Raw genomic sequence first — 19,798 nt, 5'->3', positions numbered from 1 at the left:
CGGAGGGGTGGACGAACCATGAGAGACGATGGACTCTGAAAAACAGGCTGGGGGTTCTAGAGGGGAGGGGGGTGGGAGGATGGGTTGGCCTGGTGGTGGGTGGGTATTGAGGAGGGCACGTTCTGCATGGAGCACTGGGTGTTATGCACAAACAATGAATCATGGAACACTTCATCTAGAACTAATGATGTAATGTATGGGGATTAACATAAGAATAAAAAAAAATAAAAAAATAAAAAAAAAGGTTGATAAAATAAAAAAGTACAGAATATTCACAATCAAACTATATATATAATATACTCTTATTTTATACATATAACTCAAAGGGAATAAATGAGGTTTTGTAACCTAATCTTATAAATGGTGTTATATGATAATATGAAATATCTTACTGCTTATTTATATATTAATGTAAAAATGGCCCAATATACAAAATAATTTTAATGGAACCTTTATATCACAACCTTCATTCATATCCTAGCAACCAACCTGGTTCCAGAAAGGTGACATAAATGTATTTGTGATTCATTCCTTACCCAAGTATCATGTTTTAAATGGTGATAAATCAAAGAACACTAACAAACATGAACAAAAAGGACAATTTGTTTTTCCCAGAAGATAAGAAAACCATTTGAGAAATAACAAGTCTCAAGAAGCTAGCCTATTTTGCACTGCCTGATCCAGCTGGTGAGAATGAAAGACGGAACTGTGTGTGCACAGCTGGCCCAGCCTCATTCTCACTCTTATAAGGCTGCACATCCCCAGGGCATTCATGATTTCTGTTCATCTGTATGGTAAGGCCTTTAATTCGTTAGGGCAGTATTAGGAAGAGAAGATGGCCACAAACACAAGCCACATCATTCAATTTAAGTTACTCAGAGAAAGAAGAGAATGTGGTCTGACTCTCTCTGTTGGTTCTGAATTGAATAGAAGACAAGAAGGGTGACGCTGGCATAGACTGCCTGGCACCCCAGTGAGGCTGCAGAAACCACGGTTTTCTGAACTATTCTTCTTCCTTCTAGTCTCTACAACAATCTCTGACCACAGGAACTGACTCTGGAAACATCATTCTGCTTAAGGTAACTGCTCTGGGGACAGGAAATGAGATTGCCATGGCTGACATCTAGTAGACTGAAAAACCAAGAATATTTGGGAATTTTCATTTCTTTGGAGTTCAAATTAATTGAGAATTCCATTTATTTAGATCATAACTAATGAAATAAGGAACAAGGATCTTTACTATCTCCCTAAGAATCTGATAGAGATGGCTTTATACAAATATGGAATTTCTTTAATGTCAGTGACAGTTTATTTGGAGTATCCATATTCTACCACTTAGGCTCAACATATAATCTCTAGTAAGCTCTACAGTGCAATATAACTGGGTATAATTTATGATGGTAAAGAGAACAGGAAGTGTTTATTTTCACCTTAGGGTACAGAGGGGCCTTGGGAGATAAAAAATCTGATGTATTATTCTTACATATTTCAGACCATCTAGGGGGCAAAGAGTAAATTAGCCCCCAATATCACAGAAGAATACACAGCAGAGAAGTGGCTGGTATTAGCAGTAGTTTTTGAAGGACTCACTTTAGGCTATCTCTCCCTACCACTACCTCCCCCTCTCCTCCCCCCCAGAATGGCCACATCCCTCGTTGACCATAAATTGAAAGATAAAGCCCAAAAGGAAGAGAGAAAAGAACAAAGTATAGGGAGGGAGGTCAGTACCTCAGTTAGGTTCTTCTCTTTGACCAGGTCATTAAAGGTTGTGATTAATCACTGATGCTCATATCACATCCCATTTTATCCTCCCTTTAATTTCATTCTCTCTCAGAGCTTCAATTACTACTGACACACAAAAGACTTAAAAAATATCCTATTATATGCTGTGACAGTGCTACACATCTCTTATCTGGAGTACTTATTACAGCTAAAATGCTACCTTTATTTGTATAAATAATGTTTGTTTTTCCCACAACAGTACAAACTTCATGAAGGCAGGGCCCGTATCTTTTCTGATTATTGCTTTTTCCAGCAAGTTAGCACAGAGTGTCTAGGACATAAGTGGTCCTCAAAAATAAACTTGTTGAAAGAAAAATTAAAAAAAAAAAAATATATATGGAAGAACACCATTCCCATGGCTTCGTGTTTTCAAATGGAGAAGATACACTTCTATTAAACTCTCCTTCACTAGGACGTATCTGATTACTGAGATCAGGAAAGAGTAAGGTGCATGCTTGGCATAAATAACCCCTTTCAGGCTCGCTCGCTTGCTCGCTCTCTCTCTCTCTCTCGAATTTGCCTACCAACCCATAGAAGGGGCTTTCTTGTCTGCTTTCATTCACATCATAAATAGTCTGTCCTCAATAGGAAGACCTGTAGTTGTTCAAAAATTGTAACTGGGTGACTTCAAAACTACTTTGGGGTGAATTATTATGATGCTGCACATCTAAGCCTCACTAATAATGATATTTTTACCATCATGATTCCTATATTTACTCCTTACTTTGTTACCTCTTCTGTATTTGTAAAGAGGTTTCATTTACAATCCTCATTAAAACATCACCAACACACATTCAAGGTACACATACTCTTATAAGCACCTAAGTGATTGTTGAGTCTATCCTTGAACCCACCCAAGACAGAAAACTCTCTAACCCCTGAGCTACAACCCTTTTCTTCTAATTGCTTTTTGGAGCCATACAAAACAAACCTATGATATATTTCTTATAACAACTCTTTCAAAATTATTTGTAGAACTAGTTAAGTACTATGCCATTTATTCATTCAACTGAAATTTATTGTACAAATATTATGTGCCAGGCATTGTGGCTAGGAACTTAAGTGAAAATGTAAACAAAACAGATGCAATCTCTGCTTTTGTGTGCATACATTCTAGAGTAGAATATTAAAAAAGTAGGGGCGCCTGGGTGGCTCAGTTGGTTAAGCGACTGCCTTCGGCTCAGGTCATGATCCTGGAGTCCCGGGATCGAGTCCCGCATCGGGCTCCCTGCTCAGCAGGGAGCCTGCTTCTCCCTCTGACCCTCCTCCCTCTCATGCTCTCTGTCTCTCATTCTCTCTGTCTCAAATAAATAAATAAAATCTTAAAAATAAATAAATAAATAAATAAAAAAGTAAAGAGATAACATTATTCTATTAAGAGTTATGAAGGAAGCAAACAAGGGAAAGAGACAATGAAAAAGAATGGGGGTGGGAACCTACATTACTTGGGAGAGGGGGCATCCAGAAAAGCCACTCTGAGGAAGTGACATTAAACTGAGACGTTAGGATCAGAAAGGGAGAAGAATATTCCAGGCAAAAGAAACAGCATACATATAGGACTCTAACTCAAGAGTTTGGGGCATTTCAGGAACTGAAAGAAAACTATATGGCTAGAATATAAAAGAGAATGGCATGAGATGAGGCTTAAGAGATAAAAAGAGTTAATAAGGCAATGCAGGACTTCAATGACCATAGTAAGTTTGGATTTTATTTAATGTTGCACCAAAACTCCTCTTCAAGTTAAATCCCTATACCCTTCTAATGCTTTTCATGATACCACTCTGATCCCTCTCATTACACTGGTCATCTTTTCTATGTAGTATAGTCTAGCACATTTAAAATGCAATGTTAAACACCAACCCTCGTTCTCCAAAGTAAAGACCAGTAAAGGGTAGAGAGGAACTACCACTTCATCCTAAATACTATGCTTTAATCAGTGGTCTCAAATTGAATGAACTCTTTTCTGACAGTTACTTCACAACACTGACAGATACAGAACTTGCTATGATACTAAAACCCCCAAGCCTTTAACACCTGCTATTCAACAGCCAAAACTTTTGCTCTAATCATGCCCCTCCCGAAGTCTTCTTAAACCCCCACCCACACCCCCGGCAGGTAACCTATTCAAAGCTTCCCACTTCAAGATCCAAGACCCACATACTGCCAACGAGGCCTGACTTTCTTATGGATACTGATAACTGATTTATGCCTAGTGCCAGCCAGAGATGGTCAACATGGTAGGAAGGAGAATTTCGTATCAGAAAACACAGCCAAAATTTTCCAACTTTTGGATCACTACTAGATTTATACAACCTAAATTCAGGTATTATGTTACTCTATTATAAAGTGACATTATTAACAAGGTTAACACTCATCCCTACAGTTCCCCAAGCTAAAATCTCAACTTCTCCTTTCTTCTCACCTCCACATACCCACTCAATCACAAAATCAAACCCTAAATATTTTTCTCCAATACTCTCTCTTTCCTGTCACTCTCCTAATTCATGCCACTATAATCTCATCTACATGAATGGAACAAACAGCTAAAATGATTTATAAGATCCTCAGGCTCTGGCGTTTACTCAGCGCTCTGGCCTCATCTTTAAATTTGGTACCCTCTGTCCCCCAGTATGCAGACCTGTGATATTCAACTACTCTGTTCTGTGATTACATCATGTTTTACATCCTTCCATCTAAAACATTTCTCCCTCAAATATGTCCTTCTCTTTCATGCTAATGTTCACTCATTTGTCAAGCTTAACACACATACTACTTCCTCCAGAAAGTCTTCCCTGAACCCTAACCAACCCCTAGTCTGAATGAGGGACCCTTCTTCCCTTCCTGGGATCTCTCAAAGCACCTTGTACTTCATTTTAGTTCTTGAGTTTTATTGCCATTTACTGGTTGGCATCCTTCACAAGACTATAAACTGTCAGATACCCAGGAATAGCCTGTTGTGTTCACTACTTAACTATCAAGCAACTAGCACAGTGCTCAGAACTTTGATACCCAAAATATATTTGTAGGGAGTGAAAGCAAGTAAGAGTATGTGTGTTCAAATGCACATAGGTGAATAAATATAAGACACCAGATTTTTGGAACGTGAGAAAGCCCTGTCTTCCACACCTATAATAATTTTATAAAGGCCTTAGATTTGCTGGATTTAAATATGCAACAGTACAAATAAAATTCTATCTTTAACAGACAATATGTAATAAAAGGTTAATTACATAAATATATAATCCATAAGTTATTGATGTATCATCATTCATTTAAATGTGTATAAAAAATATTGGACCACTCTTTTCTTTAGAACAGCAATAAGGTGATAAGTTGCAGATCCAAAGTACTAAAATGGCAAAATTTTATTCAATCATTCATCCAAAGCAGTCAATATCCCAGAAAGAACAAAGTTCCTTGTGCCCTCATCTGCACACAGGTCACTAATGCCCAATGACAAGTAAAAACTGTTTGCCTTGGGACCAATACAATAATCCAGTTTCAATAAGTAGAAAATAATTTGATACTTACTCACACAATACCACATATTTTTCAAGAGAGTCAATCAGTAGTTTGCTATCTCCTTGATGAAAGTGCAGAGCAGGGAGAACGACGTCATCCTTTAGACAGAATACCAAATACGACCAGCCCATACCCTCTCTGTTTTGCTTGATTGATTTCAGGTCTGTCAAACTGAACAGGAATGACCATTTGCTTTTCCCATTTCTATGACTTGGAGCATCTTAAAAACAAGAAAGTGGGGCAAAATATTTTTGTTCACCTTTTTAAAAGGTACTGATAGCGCTCTTCATGACTGCCTAACAGATACTTGCTGAACCTCGGGAATGACTATAGCATTCATATTACTATGGTTTCTACCTGTATTAGAAATGGCAACATATATTTTCTTAAAAGAATAGTTTTGAAAATAATCATCTTATTGCATACAGAGGGAAAAAATATTATCCCTATTTCAAATAAAAGCTTGCCCAAAAATGACTATGGCTTTGGAAGCAGGCAGGATGGATTCAAATTACAGCATCACCATCTTACTAAATGAATGATCTAGGGCAAATAACTGAATCTCTCTGAGCCTTGGTTTCTTCATCTGTAAAAATGGAGATAATTATACTTACCTCCCAATGTTATTCTAAGAATTAAAAGAGCTAATACTTGTCACCTAACTAGTATAGTGCCAATTATATAGCAAATACTCAAAAAATGTTATTCTTTTCCACTGCCCACTCCCCACCCCCGCCAAATACGAATGGCATGATGCTCTTGGAGAGTCATTAAAAGTAAAACAAAAAACCTTTACTTCCTCACTTCCTTTTGCAATTATTTTTACTAGACTACCCTGAGTGAAGGTAAATAACACTGGTATAAAAAAATAACATTGGAGTAAATATACCAACAGACATTTTATTTACAAAAACCCAAAGAGCAGTGAGGAGTTGCGGATGAAAATATAACTTAAGTTGTGAGTGCTTCAAAGAGAATGAATACAGTGCTTGCTTGAGCAACACATACACAAAATTGGAACAATACAGAGATTAGCCTGGCTCCTGTGCAAGGGTGACACGCACATTCGTGAAGAGGTCTGTGTTTTTTTAAGAACAGAATGAATACATTCAATCTTCCTACTAAATCCATCTACTAAAGTAAGACCTCAGTTCAACCCAAACTACAGTAACATAAAATAAAGTATTTTCTGAGGTTGTGGGCTATTTATGGAAGCTTAAAAATCCTAGGCTTGTGAACAATATCATACCTGATAACAAGCAGCATAAAAAACATATGAATAAAAATGTAAAGAACAAAGGGAAAAATATTACTTTCCCACTACTACTTATAATTTCTATCCAAAAATGCCATTTTGACCTGTTTTAACTTGGACATAAGCATGTCATGTCTGTGAAATTTTAAAAATCCATTTCTCTAATGTTATTTCCTAAGAAGTGTTGCACTATCCTGTTATTCAAGATCTTAGTTCCATTCCACGCTATCAACTCCACAAACTAAACTGCATAGAAGATATGTGCTTATAGAACTTGATCAAAGAGTAGATCAGTGTTGACCTGCATATATGTCACCTTCCTATATAGTCAGGAACACCATAGCTCCATCAGCTCCAACAAGGATCTCCTAAATTGACACAAAGAAATCTACAGCTTACAGAACCTCTACCTACCAGGAATACAGGCACCATCACTATTTCATGGACACTTAAGTATCATTTGAAAGAAGTCCAGAAAGGCTAAAAAGTAATTTATCTCCACAGTGACCTGCCTAGGTTCCACACCAGTTCAGATGGTGAACTCATATCTAAGGCTGATACTAGATTAAGTGCCATGTGCCAACTTGACTACCATACATCATATTTCACTAGAATTTATATCATAGAGCTCATAACACCACTACAAGCTAATATCAAAATGAAAACAATTCTAGAATTTCAGTGTCTCCCTGAATCATTTACATGTTAATGTATTTAGGACTACTAGATTATTTGCAAAGACCAAAAATATTTTCAAAGCAACGAAAAACTAGATATAGACAGTTTTTAAAATTAAATTCTTAAATTACATAGAAAGACTTAATCTAAATTAATGCATGAAAATCATATGGAGAATATAAATACATGCAAGCTATACGAACTTTCAGGAGTTTGTGCATATTCAAAAGTAAAATTTTTACACAGATTTTCCCATGTTAATGGAAGAAACACATCACATATGGAATAGAAAATGCCTTACACATTTCCTCACTTGAAGCTCTGATAAACAGTGAAAGAAACATTACAAGTCAATTCTGGAAGCCCCTTTACTTGAATATAGTAAGCTTCATGAGAACAAGAACTTTATTTTGTTCATAATTATATTCCCAATGCCTAGAAGGGTAAATAACACATAGTAGGTACTCAAAGATGCATTGAATAAATGAATAACCTAGTACCAAGTCAACATAAAAGAAACCTGCGATTTAGTCTACTACCAATAGCTAACCAGAAATAGAAAGGGTTACACAAAGGAAACCTAATGAATCCAAGAGTTAACTCAGAATTTCCTTTTCTCTCTTGAAGAAAGGTAAATAAAACTAACTAGTTCTGGGATGCCTGGGTGGCTCAGTTGGTTGAGCATCTGCCTTTGGCTCAGGTCATAATCCCAAGGTCCTGGGATCAAGCCCCACATCAGGCTCCCTGCTTAGCAGGAAGTCTGCTTCTCCCTCTCATTCTCCCTCTGTGCCCACACGCTCTCTCACTCTCTCTCTCAAATAAATTAATAAAAATCTTTAAAAAAAAAACAACACATTAGTTTTGATGAATGATGTTACCAAATACACGTAAGAAGTATCCCCAACACAATGACATGGGAAAACTAACCATAATAGCATAAGTGTAAAACTAAAACAGTTCAGTAAGTCCCTATATGTCTTGAATAGAATTAACACTGAGAACATGACATTTTATTTGGATGGGTGTACAGAACATGATGAGAGTCTGTTGTTCTGGTAAGAAACATTTTCAAAACATTTGATCTGCTATATAAAAACAAAGACTTCATAATAGAAACTCTTAAAAAGTATAAGGAAAGTTAAGTCTTTGATAGTCAATTTTTTAAGTTTTGTCCCAATTTCCTTTGTCGAACAAAAAAGTAAAAAGTAGGGGCGCCTGGGTGGCTCAGTCATTAAGCGTCTGCCTTCGGCTCAGGTCATGATCCCAGGGTCCTGGGATCGAGCCCCACATCAGGCTCCCTGCTCAGCGGAAAGCCTGCTTCTCCCTCTCCCACTGCCCCCCGGCTTGTGTTCCCTCTCTCACTCTCGCTCTGTCAAAAAAAAAAAAAAAAAAGTAAAAGGTATAAAATGTGAAAACTAAAAAATGAATAAAATTAGAAAAAAATACTTTTTAAACATATAAAAATGTTTCATAATGGCATAAATCTGAGTTTTGAAACATCAAGCTTAGAAAGTATCCCCTTTAGGAAGAATTTTTGATGAAATATAATTGGATGAGACAGTCTGGGAGAAGAAGGGATGGGATGGGGTGGAATAGAATGCACTACACTTGGGCGCCTGGGTGGCTCAGTTGGTTAAGCGACTGCCTTCGGCTCAGGTCATGATCCTGGAGTCCCAGGATTGAGTCCCGCATCGGGCTCCCTGCTCGGCGAGAAGCCTGCTTCTCCCTCTGACCCTCTTCCCTCTCGTACCCTCTGTCTCTCATTCTCTCTCTCAAATAAATAAACAAAATCTTTAAAAAAAAAAAATGCACTACACTTCATAACTCTTGTTCCATCAAATATGTGCACGTGTATGCATACTGGGCCATACTATATTCAGTATTGTTTTCTACTGCTATACACATTCATAAAATTTTTTAAATACAGAGAAAAAAAGAAAATGTCTCCTTAACTTTCAATAATTGCTAAATAAAGGCTCTTTATAAGTCACAGTTCATGGCCAAGTCATATAAGCAGTATTTACATCTGTGGTTTTTTGCTAAACTACACAGCTACACAGGTTCTCAGTTCTGTACATTAAAATCAACAGGACAGCATTTAAAAAATACAAATGCCCAGTTTCCATCCCAGAGTCTGATTTAATTCATTGGGATGAAACACAGGCATTAGTATTTTTTAAAAAGCCTAACCTAACCAGGTTATTTCAATGTGCAGCCAAAGTTGAAAACCACTAATCTAAAAAGTCGTTTATTGTCAGATTATGCTCTTCTCATACACGTAATGCTTCTTTTATGAAATTCTGAAAACTCATTCCTTTGTTCTTTCCTATAGCCTGTCATTTTCATTTTCAAGGATTCAATGATATTAGGCAACAACAAACAAAAAAAAGCACAATTCACAAAACTTAATCCTGAAGATCTAATCTAGAGCAGTTAAAAACCACTTCACATGCCAAATACATTAAAACCCAGTGGTCTTACCTTAATACTTTGTATTATTCTGGTAAGAACCTTCCCTTTCAATAGAAAAAGAATGCCAAAAAGGAAAAACAAACAAACAAAAAACAACACACCAGCATGAGCTGATTTTAATTCACCAAAAGCTTATGAATTACTATTAACTTCTTAATTGCCACTGTTTCCAAGAAATGATACAGTACAAAATGTAACTACTGTATATGAGAATGATTCCCCAGGCCATATATGAAAATCAGATTCACTGGGTAACAACGCTATATAAATGTGGCATTACATATTCCAGCCAATTGTGGCCAGCTTTTCTGAATCTGGGAAATGTGGATAAATCATAAACTCAGACTAAAATGAGTAAGACATTAAATGTCTTTTTAGTTATAAAACACAAATTAATCAATAAGGAAAAAACATTTTAACTCTGTACAAGTATTTATTATTTTTAAAAGAATCACAAATCATATCTGGTGTAGTATATGTGTTCTATCAGGCTGTTAGCTTGGCTCTTTTTTGTTATCTACATGTAGATAATCATCACACAGAAACACAGATTTAAATATATACATGTAGTATATAAATGAGAACAGTCACTGAACATATATTGTAATGAGCTGTGAAGATCTCAGTAAGCACTGAAATTAGAACAGTATGGTTTAGTGGTATACTCCATCTCCCCCTGGTGCTTTAGGACGAAACAACATGCTGTTTTTGTTTTTTTTTAATGCTAGAAAAATGTGCATGAGAGACATCTAAAGCAATTTTTTAAAGTGTTTCTATTTTCTGCCATGAATAACTACAAAACAGAACACGTATTTTTAAAACCTTGTTTTTTTATAAAGTCACAACCAATAAAACAAAAAGAGAGATGAAGAGGGAATATAACTAAAATATGAGATCTATGTATTAAAGCACCAAATCATCCTTGCGACAGAGAAACACTAAAGAATTTCTTTGCACTTTTATTTTTATTATATTGTAGCAAATCAGTTTAAGATTTCAAAAGATTTAATTCATACCTCCATTGGTATGTGGCTTCTTTTTAGACGGAACTGTATTGACCATGTCCCACTCTGCTTCATAATTGTTCAGATGTTCCGATCCCCGATGACCTCTTTCCTTTGGGGCCTGCGTCCACTCTACAACTGAACTGGAGTCCTAAAAAAAGTATAACATATGAAATATTTAGGGACTAAAATTAGAATTTAATTTCAATTAACAATATATTCTCAACTTCTACATAAATTAAGTTTGGAGATTGTGACAGACATTACTGGTGGGAAAACCAACCACTATTTCCTATCCTTTTCTTTCTTGCCTATCTTTACCTGCCACCCACCCCATCCCCGCCCCCACTTCTCCACCCACCCCCCCATACCCCCCTCCACAAAAGAAAGAAAAAAAGAAAAGCCTGCCCAGATTCCCTTGCAGTTAGGGTTGTCAATGAAATAAAAGCAGAGGTCAACTACAGGGCTTTTGGAAATGCTTTTGCTTTCCTAATAGAAAAGCCTCATCCCGTTTCCCCTTTCTCCTGCTTTGAATGTAGCTATGATGCCTAAAAATATGGCAGCCATGTTATGACTGTAAGAGAAAAAACAGGAGAATCACTCCAAACCTGTAGATTTGTAGTTATTTGAGGAAAATAACCAATGGTGGCTATTTTATGTAAGCCACCGCTGGTTGCATATTTCTCAGTCAAAATTAGCTAAGAGCTACAAATAACATATCTACATGTATAATTCTAAAGAACTTAATATTTTAAAAGAAAATAAAACCAAATGTCTAAAATTCCATATTAATAATTTAAATCAAAATATTTAATTCCTATACTATAAAAAGTAGCACATCTAAGTTAAAGATAAGCAAGACTGAGTGAAAGTGTTTTCAAAATATATGGCAGACAAAAGAAAAACATCCAGAATACAAAAACAACACCTACCAAATTATTTAGAAACTGGCAAATATCAAAACAGAAAAACAAGCAAGTCAAAGAAGAAATATGAAGCAACAAACACATAGGAAGATGTCCAACTTCAGAAACAATCAAAGAAAAGTAAGTTAAGGGGCACCTGGGTGGCTTAGTTGGTTGTGTCTGACTCTTGGTTTCGGCTCAGATCAGGATCTCAGGATCCTGAGATCGAGCCCCACATTGGGCTCACACTCAGCATGGAGTCTGCTCAAGATTCTCTCTCTCCTTCTCCCTCTCCTTCCTCCTCTGCCAAACCCCCTGCACATGCATGCTCTCTTTCTCTCAAATAAAATCTTCAAAAAAAAAAAAAAAAAAGGAGGCATGCCTGTGTGGCTCAGTTGGTTAAGCATCTGCCTTCGGCTCAGGTGGTGAACCCAGAGTCCTGGGATCGAGCCCCGCGACAGGCTCTCTGCTTCTCCTTTTCCCTCTGCCCCTCCCCCGCTCGTTCTCTCTCTCAAATAAAATCTTCAAAAAAAGAAAAAGAAGGAGAAAAGCAAGTTAAGATGAATTTCAATTTTTTGACCCATTCAAGTAAAAAATAAAATACAAAAGACAGCGTAAAGACCTAGTATCTCACACTGCTGATGACAGTGCTAATTACTACTGACTCCAAAAGGTCAATATAGCCATTATTTATTAAAATTCAAACTATGGGGGCGCCTGGGTGCCTCAGTCAGTTAAGCATCTGCCTTCAGCTCAGGTCATGATCCCGGGGTCCTGGGATCAAGCCTGCGTTGGGCTCCCTGCTCAGCGGGAAGCCTGCTTCTCCCTCTGCCTGCCACTCCCCCTGCTTGTGCTATCTCTCTCTCTCTGTCAAATAAATAAATAAAATCTTAAAAAAAAAAATTCAAGCTATACATGTGTGTCATTACAATAACTCTCTTTATATCATCCACTCCAGAGAAATACTTACACATGTACACAAAGAGGCATATGTAAGAATTTTCATTGCAACACTGTAAAAATGAAAAACTGAAAATATCTTAATACCCACCAGTGAAGGAATGAATAAACAAACTAGGGGGTAGCCAAGGAAATACTAAGCCATAGTTTAAAAACTGATATATTTTAATATTTATTTACTCTTAAATAATAGTAAATTAAACAAAGAAGCTGCAAAACAATGTTTGCAGTATAACTACAGGCAGCATATGCAATTAGAAACAGAGAAAAAAACTAGGTCTAGATAGATCGATAATAAAATATGAACAGATTAAAGTCTGGAAAGATACACACTAAACAGGGACAGACGACAAGATTCTAGTCAAGCAAGACTTCAATTTCTATTGTTTCTATTATTTGAGTATTTTTACAAGAATGTATTCATATATTGCTACTGTAATTCTTTTTAAAAAGGGAAAAAGGAAAATTTGTAGGAACAGAAAGATATTATAAAGGCACAAGAAAAATTAAGAAATAGGAACAGACTGAAAAATAGAGAGGAAAACTGAATGAATGAAATCAATGAGGAGAGCTAAGCAGCATCTATAGAGCCCCACCAGCACAAAGGCTTGGAACTGGTTGATCAAGTACTTCTGGAAATTAGGATAGAGGTCAAGCTAAAAAGAAGAGTACTAACAAAAGTCCAGAAGGCTGGAGGGTTATTCATTAGAGAAAATAAAACAGATTATTTCTGGATTAGGAGAAACCAAGCACACTGAGCACAGGGATAACACACTGAAAACAAGAATTAATTAAAAGTTCATCTACAGGGGCGCCTGGGTGGCTCAGTCGGTTAAGCATCTGCCTTTGGTCGGGTCATGATCTCAGGGTCCTGGGACTGAGTCCCGCATCAGGCTCCTTGCTCAGCGGGGAGCCTGCTTCTCCCTCTGCCTGCAGCTCCCCCTGCTTGTGCTCTCTCTCTGACAAATAAATACATAAAATCTTTTAAAAATAAATAGATGATAGAAAGATAGATAGACAGATATTTTGAGAAGAAATGCAGAGAACTGAGCCTGAGTTTCAGGGTGAATTAGAGATAAAACAGAAATCTCTACCTTCCACAGTGAGTCAACACACGATACAAATGGCAAATACATAGTTATCATATAACCCAACAATCCCACTCTTAGGTTTTTAAGAGAAAAATATATATCCACACAGAAACTTGTGTATGAATGTTCATGTCAGCATTATTTATATTAACCTAAAAAATGAAAACAACACAAATATCCATCAACTAATGAATAAACAAAATGTGGTACAGTAGTTCCCCCACCCCTGACCCCATATCCACGGTTTCTCTCTTTCACAGTGTGTTACCCAAAGTCTGTTACCCGCAGTCAACAATGGTCCATCCAGAAACAGATGATCCACCTTCTGACAGTACGAACATACAATTAGTAGTCTAACACTACTTCACAATGCCTACGTCATTCACCTGCCTAATTTATAAATTAAACTTTATCATAGGTATGTATAGGGAAAAACATAATATGTATAGGGTTCAATAGTATCTGTGGTTTCAGGCATCCATTGGGGGTCTTAGAATGTATCCCCCATGCATAAGGGGAGACTACTGTATTTCCATAAATGCAATGTTGTTCAGCAGGCAGGCAAGAAGAAAGGCAAGAAAGAAAGCAAGAGAGAGAGAAAGAGAAAGAGAAAGAAAGGAAAGAAAGAAAAGAAAAAGGAGAAAGAAAAAGAAAAAGAACAAACGAACTGAGAGGTGTTATAACATGGATAAACCCTAAAAACAACAGGCTAAGAGAAAGAAGCCAGTCATGAAAGATTACATATTGTATGATTCCATTTAGATGAAATGTCCACAATAGGCAAATTCTCAGAGATAAAAAGTGGTTGCAAGAGGCTGAAGTTAAGTGGGAATGAGGGGTGTACTACTAAAAGGCAGAGTTTCTCTTTTAGGAGTAATGAAAATGTTCTAAAATTAGATATTGGTGATGGTTACACAACTCAATATACTAACACCACTGAATTTATACACTTTAAAGGAGTAAATTTTATGGCATATGAATTATAGCTCAAAGAAGTTGTTTTAAAAATGGCATTCCTTACAGTGGAATGAATAAATGAATAAATGAATGATGAATGAACAGCAAAAATAAAAAAATAAAAATGGCATTCCTTTAGCCACACTCTTTCTTTCTTAAGTACCTTTCCAGCATAGAGAATACTAGAAGAATCTAAAGCATCATCCAATGGTCTCCAGTCCACTATTACTTCAGCATCCTAGAGAAAGAAATTATGGACTATATTTACTAGTCAGCAATATCTTACATTCTTAGTTACCTATTTTTAATTCCCTGAACGCAAAATGAAAATTTTAAACCCTTAAATATTAGCATTTTAAATATGCAATATCACAAGTAAACCACTATTTGACAATAAATGTTATGTACATTTTTAAATTCTGCTTATTTTTCATGACAAAAATTTGTAATACTGAAACTTTTACATAAGTTTTTAATATTCCATGCCATTTTACGGGCTTATCTAAAGTATTATTTTCCTGGGGTGCCTGGCTGGTTCAGTTAGTGGAGTATGGGACTCTTGATATCAGGCTTGTAAGTTCGAGGCCCATACTGAGTGTAGAGATTACATACTTTTCAACATCATTTTCATGTTAAATTTATAACCACTGTTCAATTACATAATTTCACCTTACACATGAAATTCAAACTTACTGATAATGCCCCGAAGATAAACCACTGCCATAAACAATTATTAAATAAAATCACTTACTAAAAACATACCTTTTCTAACACACGTAATATTCCTGAAATCAAGCTGTCTTGGTCATTGGTCTTTCCACAAGATGAGTGAATATAGACCCCTTCCTGTTCATATATAAGCTGGAACAACAAAAAAAGAATCACACCATTATTATTCAGTAAGATTTCGACATTTGTTAAAAAAAATTATGTATTTTCATATAATGCCTGAACCACATTTCTGACTATTTCATATATAAATGTATTATTTTAAAAATACCACTCAGGCTTAAGAGCACTTCAAATTAAGATAAACTGGAAGGTAGTCTGCTCTATGGAAGTTTGCTGGTTTAGTGATAATCACAATCTTGATCTTCTCCATAAACAAAGATGTCACAGTAATTGCTAATGTGTCTCAAGTGAATTCCACTTAAAATACATTTTTAACAAACGTTAAGCAAAATATTGGATTCAAACTGAAAAAGGCCATGAAAACATTCAAGAATAAGAACAGATGAAATACAGTACATGTTTTACTGTAAGATCATTTCAGTGTGTTTTTGTAGCACAGTGGCATAGAAATTCAGGGAGTAACATGGGAATTTTAAGGAGTAATGATGAGGACTTCTAGGAACGATTAAAGTAGTTCATGCACACAAATATTTACTGAGTGCTTCTATATGTAAAAGCATGCAAAAGACTATAGTTATATAGATATGATTAAGACATGGTCCTGAACAATATCCTGTGGGAATATAAGGGAGACTGAAGCTAATTCCTGAGTAAACTGAACCATGTAAAGTTAAGTCTTGTCTTCTATTAGCAGAATATTATAAATTTAAGATTCCATTCCTGGGACCCATTTCCCAATTACATTTTTTTTCATTATGAAAATAAGAGAAATAAAATAATCACTTTGAGACCTAAGTACTTTTCACATACAGAAGTTTGGAATAGAGTGTAAGTTTCTATTTATGTAGACCTCTTTTTTTTTTTTTTTAACTCCAGTATAATTAACATAGTTATATTAGTTTTAGGTGTACAACATAGTGATTCAACAATTCTATACATTACTCCGCGCTCATCATAAGTGTACTTTTTTTCTTTTTTAATTTAAATTCAATTAATTAACATATGATGTATTATTTGTTTCAGGGGTACAGGTCTGTGATTCATCAGTCTTATATAATACCCAGTGCTCATTACAACACATACCCTCTCTTAACCGTCTTCCCGTGTTTCACCCATCCCCCACCACCGGCTCTCTGGTACCCACCAGTTTGTTCTCTATATTTAAGAGCCTTGTTTTTTGTCTCTTTTTCTTTGTTCATTTGTTTTGTTTCTTAAATTTCACATATAAGTGATATCATATGGTGTCTTTCTCTAACTGGCTTATTTCACTTAGCATTACACCCTCTAGATCCATCCATGTTGTTGCAAATGCCAAAACTTCATCTTTTTATAGCTGAGTAATATTGCATTGTGTGTGTGGGAGGGTGTATATCACATCTTTTTTAAGATTTTTTTATTTATTTGACAGAGAGAGATAGAGAGCACAAGCAGGGGGAGCAGCAGAGGGAGAGGGAGAAGCAGGCTCTCCGCTGAGCAGGGAGCCCAACGCGTGGCTCGATCCCAGGACCCTAGGATCATGACCTGAGCCGAAGGCAGACACTTAACCGCTGAGCCACCCTGGTGCCCCCACAACTTCTTTACCCATTCATCTATCAATGGATACTTGGGATGCTTCCATATTTTGGCTATTGTAAATAATGCTGCTATAAACATAGGGATGCATGTATCCCTTTGAATTAGTGTTTTCATATTCTTTGGGTAAATACCCAGTAGTGGAATTACTGAATCTTATGGTAATTCTATTAATGTTCTGAGGAATCTCCATACTGTTTTCTATAGTGGCTGCACCAGTGTGCACTCCCACCAACAGTGCACAAGGGATCCTTTTTCTCCATATCCTCGCCAACACTTGTTGTTTCTTGTGTTGTTGATTTTAGCCATTCTGACAGGCGTGAGGTAGTATCTCATCGTGATTTTGATCTGCATTTCCCTGATACATGATGATGAGCATCTTTTCATGTGTCTCCTGGCCATGTGTATGTCTTCTTTGGAGAAATGTCTATTTGTGTCTTCTGCCCATTTAATTGGATTATTTGGTTTCTTTGGTGTTGAGCTGCATAAGTTCTTTATTTATTTTGGATACTAAGCCTTTATCAGATATGTCATTTGCAAATATCTTCTCCCATTCCATAGGCTGCCTTTAAGTTTTACTGATTGTTCCCTTTGCTGTGCAGAAGCTTTTTATCTTGAGGTAGTCCCAACAGTTTATTTTTGCTTTTGTTTTCCTTGCCTGAGGAGACATATCTAGAAAAATGTTTTTACAAATGATGTCTAAGAAATTACTACTATGCTTTCTTCTAGGATTTATATGGTTTCAGGTCTTATATTTAGATCTTTAAACCATTTTGGTTTTATTTTTGTGTAGATTATAAGAAAATGTGTCCAGTTTCATTCTTTTACATGTAGCTGTTCAGTTTTCCCAACACCACCTGTTGAAGACACTGCCTTTTTCCCAATGCATATTCTTGCCTCCTCTGGTGAAACTTAATTGACATGGGTTTATTTCTGGGCTTTCTGTTCTGTTCCACCCATCTGTGTGTCTATTTTTGTGCTAGTACCATACTGTTTTGATTACAACAGCTTTGCAGTATATCTTGAAATCTGAGACTGTGATATCTCCAATTTTGTTCTTTTTCAAGACTTCTTTGGCTAATCGGGGTCTTTTGCAATTCCATACAAATTTTAGGATTATTTATTTTAGTTCTATGAAAAATGCTGTTGGTATTTTGATAGGAATTGCATTAAATCTGTAGACTGCTTTGAGTAGTATGGACATTTTATATTTACCATCTCACTATTCAGAATACCATGGGGACCAGCTTGCAAGACAAGCACCTTCACAACCCATCACCATCACACCCTAGTTATGAATGTAAATGGGTATGCATCTTCCTGTTTTTAACTAACATTTATGGAATACTTATGCACCAGGAACTCCACATGTTATAGCTTAATCCCCCTAACCCTAGACCACAGGCTCTATAACTGTATCCTACTACATCATTAGAATGGAAAGCCCATTTGTGTTAATGAGAAAACTGAAAAAGATATTAAATAACTTGCCTAAGATCGTTGATGCAAATAGTAAGGGATGGTTAAGGAGCAGTGTGGAGATTAAAATCCAGGCAGTCAGATCCCAGAGAACTGTGCTCTTAGCTACTATGTTATAAAGTACATTACTTTTACTGTTATTCCCATGTTACGTTAGTCACTTGTGATATGAAGTTATATGTCAGGAAAAGAGTCCTTCTAGTAATCAAGATCACCAGAGAAATTCTGATCTCAAAAACCCAAGATGGCCTTCACTGAAATAGTCATTAAGCACCGGACCAGCATTAAGCAGAAGGCAAAGACTGGGGACAGCATGAGTTGGGGAGCAGTAGAAGACAATTCTATACTGTTTCCATAAAGATAAAAACTTTTAAAGGACACAGATTTATTCACACATGTGCATAAAGATATGCTTAAAACTATTCACAGCACTATTATTTATAACATCAGGTGGGGTGAGGGAGGGAGAAAAAAAGGAAAGGGAAGTTATGAATCTAGATACCCACACAGGGGAAATGATCAAATATCTCCTGGGATAGTCATTCTATGGGGAATACTATTCAGGAATTAAGAAAGGATATGATAGATTAAATGAACAAACAAACATGGAAAAAACTGCCAATTATATATAGTATGATGACATTTATGTATTTTTAAAAGCTTCTCTAAATTGCTGTAAAATACCCAGAACAAGTTCTGGAAGGACACACTTTAAGCTGTTAACAGAGATTACTTGTGAAAGAGAATGGGATATGGAAAGGCTGAAAGAAAACTGTAACAGTCTATGTTAATGCCTCTAACATACTTGAATATTTCAAAGCTAAAATACAGTTACACATTGCTTAGTAATAAAAAATAATTTTAATAAGTAAAAAAGGAAATTGCAGAAGTATAAACTATAACCTTTCCAGACTTCAATTTATCAATTTTCAAAACAAGAGGTTAAACTAGATAATTATATCTGGGGCCACAATATGAAGTTAAGGGAAAGAAATCCGTTAAAATCTCAAGCTTTAGTGAGAAATAGATCAGAGACATGTCTGGAAACTACATGTTAGCATACTTTCACCTAAGTCTCAGCTAAAACAATAATCAAGAGCTTCATAGTTCTCCCGTCGCCTGGGTGGCTCTCTTGGTTAAGCCTCCGATTCTTGGTTTCAGCTCAGATCATGATCTCATGGATCAAGGGATCAAGCCCCACATCAGGCTCCCTGCTCAGTAGGGAGTCTGCTTGAAATTCTCTCCCTCTGCCCGCCCCCCCGAAAAGAG

At 36.3% G+C, this 19,798-nt stretch overlaps 1 protein-coding gene and 1 non-coding gene across 5 annotated transcripts in view; one reads left to right on the top strand and one right to left on the bottom strand.

Moving 5' to 3' along the window:
- Window positions 1-19,798, bottom strand: part of TBC1D15 (TBC1 domain family member 15) — an 85,074-nt gene that overhangs the window by 36,236 nt on the left and 29,040 nt on the right. For 2 of the 4 annotated variants that reach the window (XM_081822081.1, XM_081822078.1), the window contains exons 2-5: window positions 15,389-15,487; window positions 14,790-14,864; window positions 10,726-10,864; window positions 5,314-5,524 (exon numbers count right to left, since the gene is read on the bottom strand). In XM_081822081.1, coding sequence (XP_081678207.1) covers window positions 5,314-5,524; window positions 10,726-10,771 — 257 coding nt within the window. In that variant the 5' untranslated portion in view covers window positions 10,772-10,864; window positions 14,790-14,864; window positions 15,389-15,487. Of the gene's footprint in view, window positions 1-5,313; window positions 5,525-10,725; window positions 10,865-12,000; window positions 12,133-14,789; window positions 14,865-15,388; window positions 15,488-19,798 lie in introns of those variants that run through there. The other 2 variants (XM_081822080.1, XM_081822082.1) reach the window with 2 other exon arrangements.
- On the top strand, window positions 6,290-6,392 carry LOC115944642 (U6 spliceosomal RNA). Its single transcript, XR_004079173.1, has one exon. It is a non-coding gene; the product is annotated as a U6 spliceosomal RNA (small nuclear RNA).

The sequence above is a fragment of the Leptonychotes weddellii genome, chromosome 5 (genome assembly GCF_054177405.1).
Source record: "Leptonychotes weddellii isolate Sample4059 chromosome 5, ASM5417740v2, whole genome shotgun sequence".
Classification (NCBI taxonomy): domain Eukaryota; kingdom Metazoa; phylum Chordata; class Mammalia; order Carnivora; family Phocidae; genus Leptonychotes; species Leptonychotes weddellii.
This window is presented reverse-complemented; position numbering and strand designations above follow the sequence as displayed.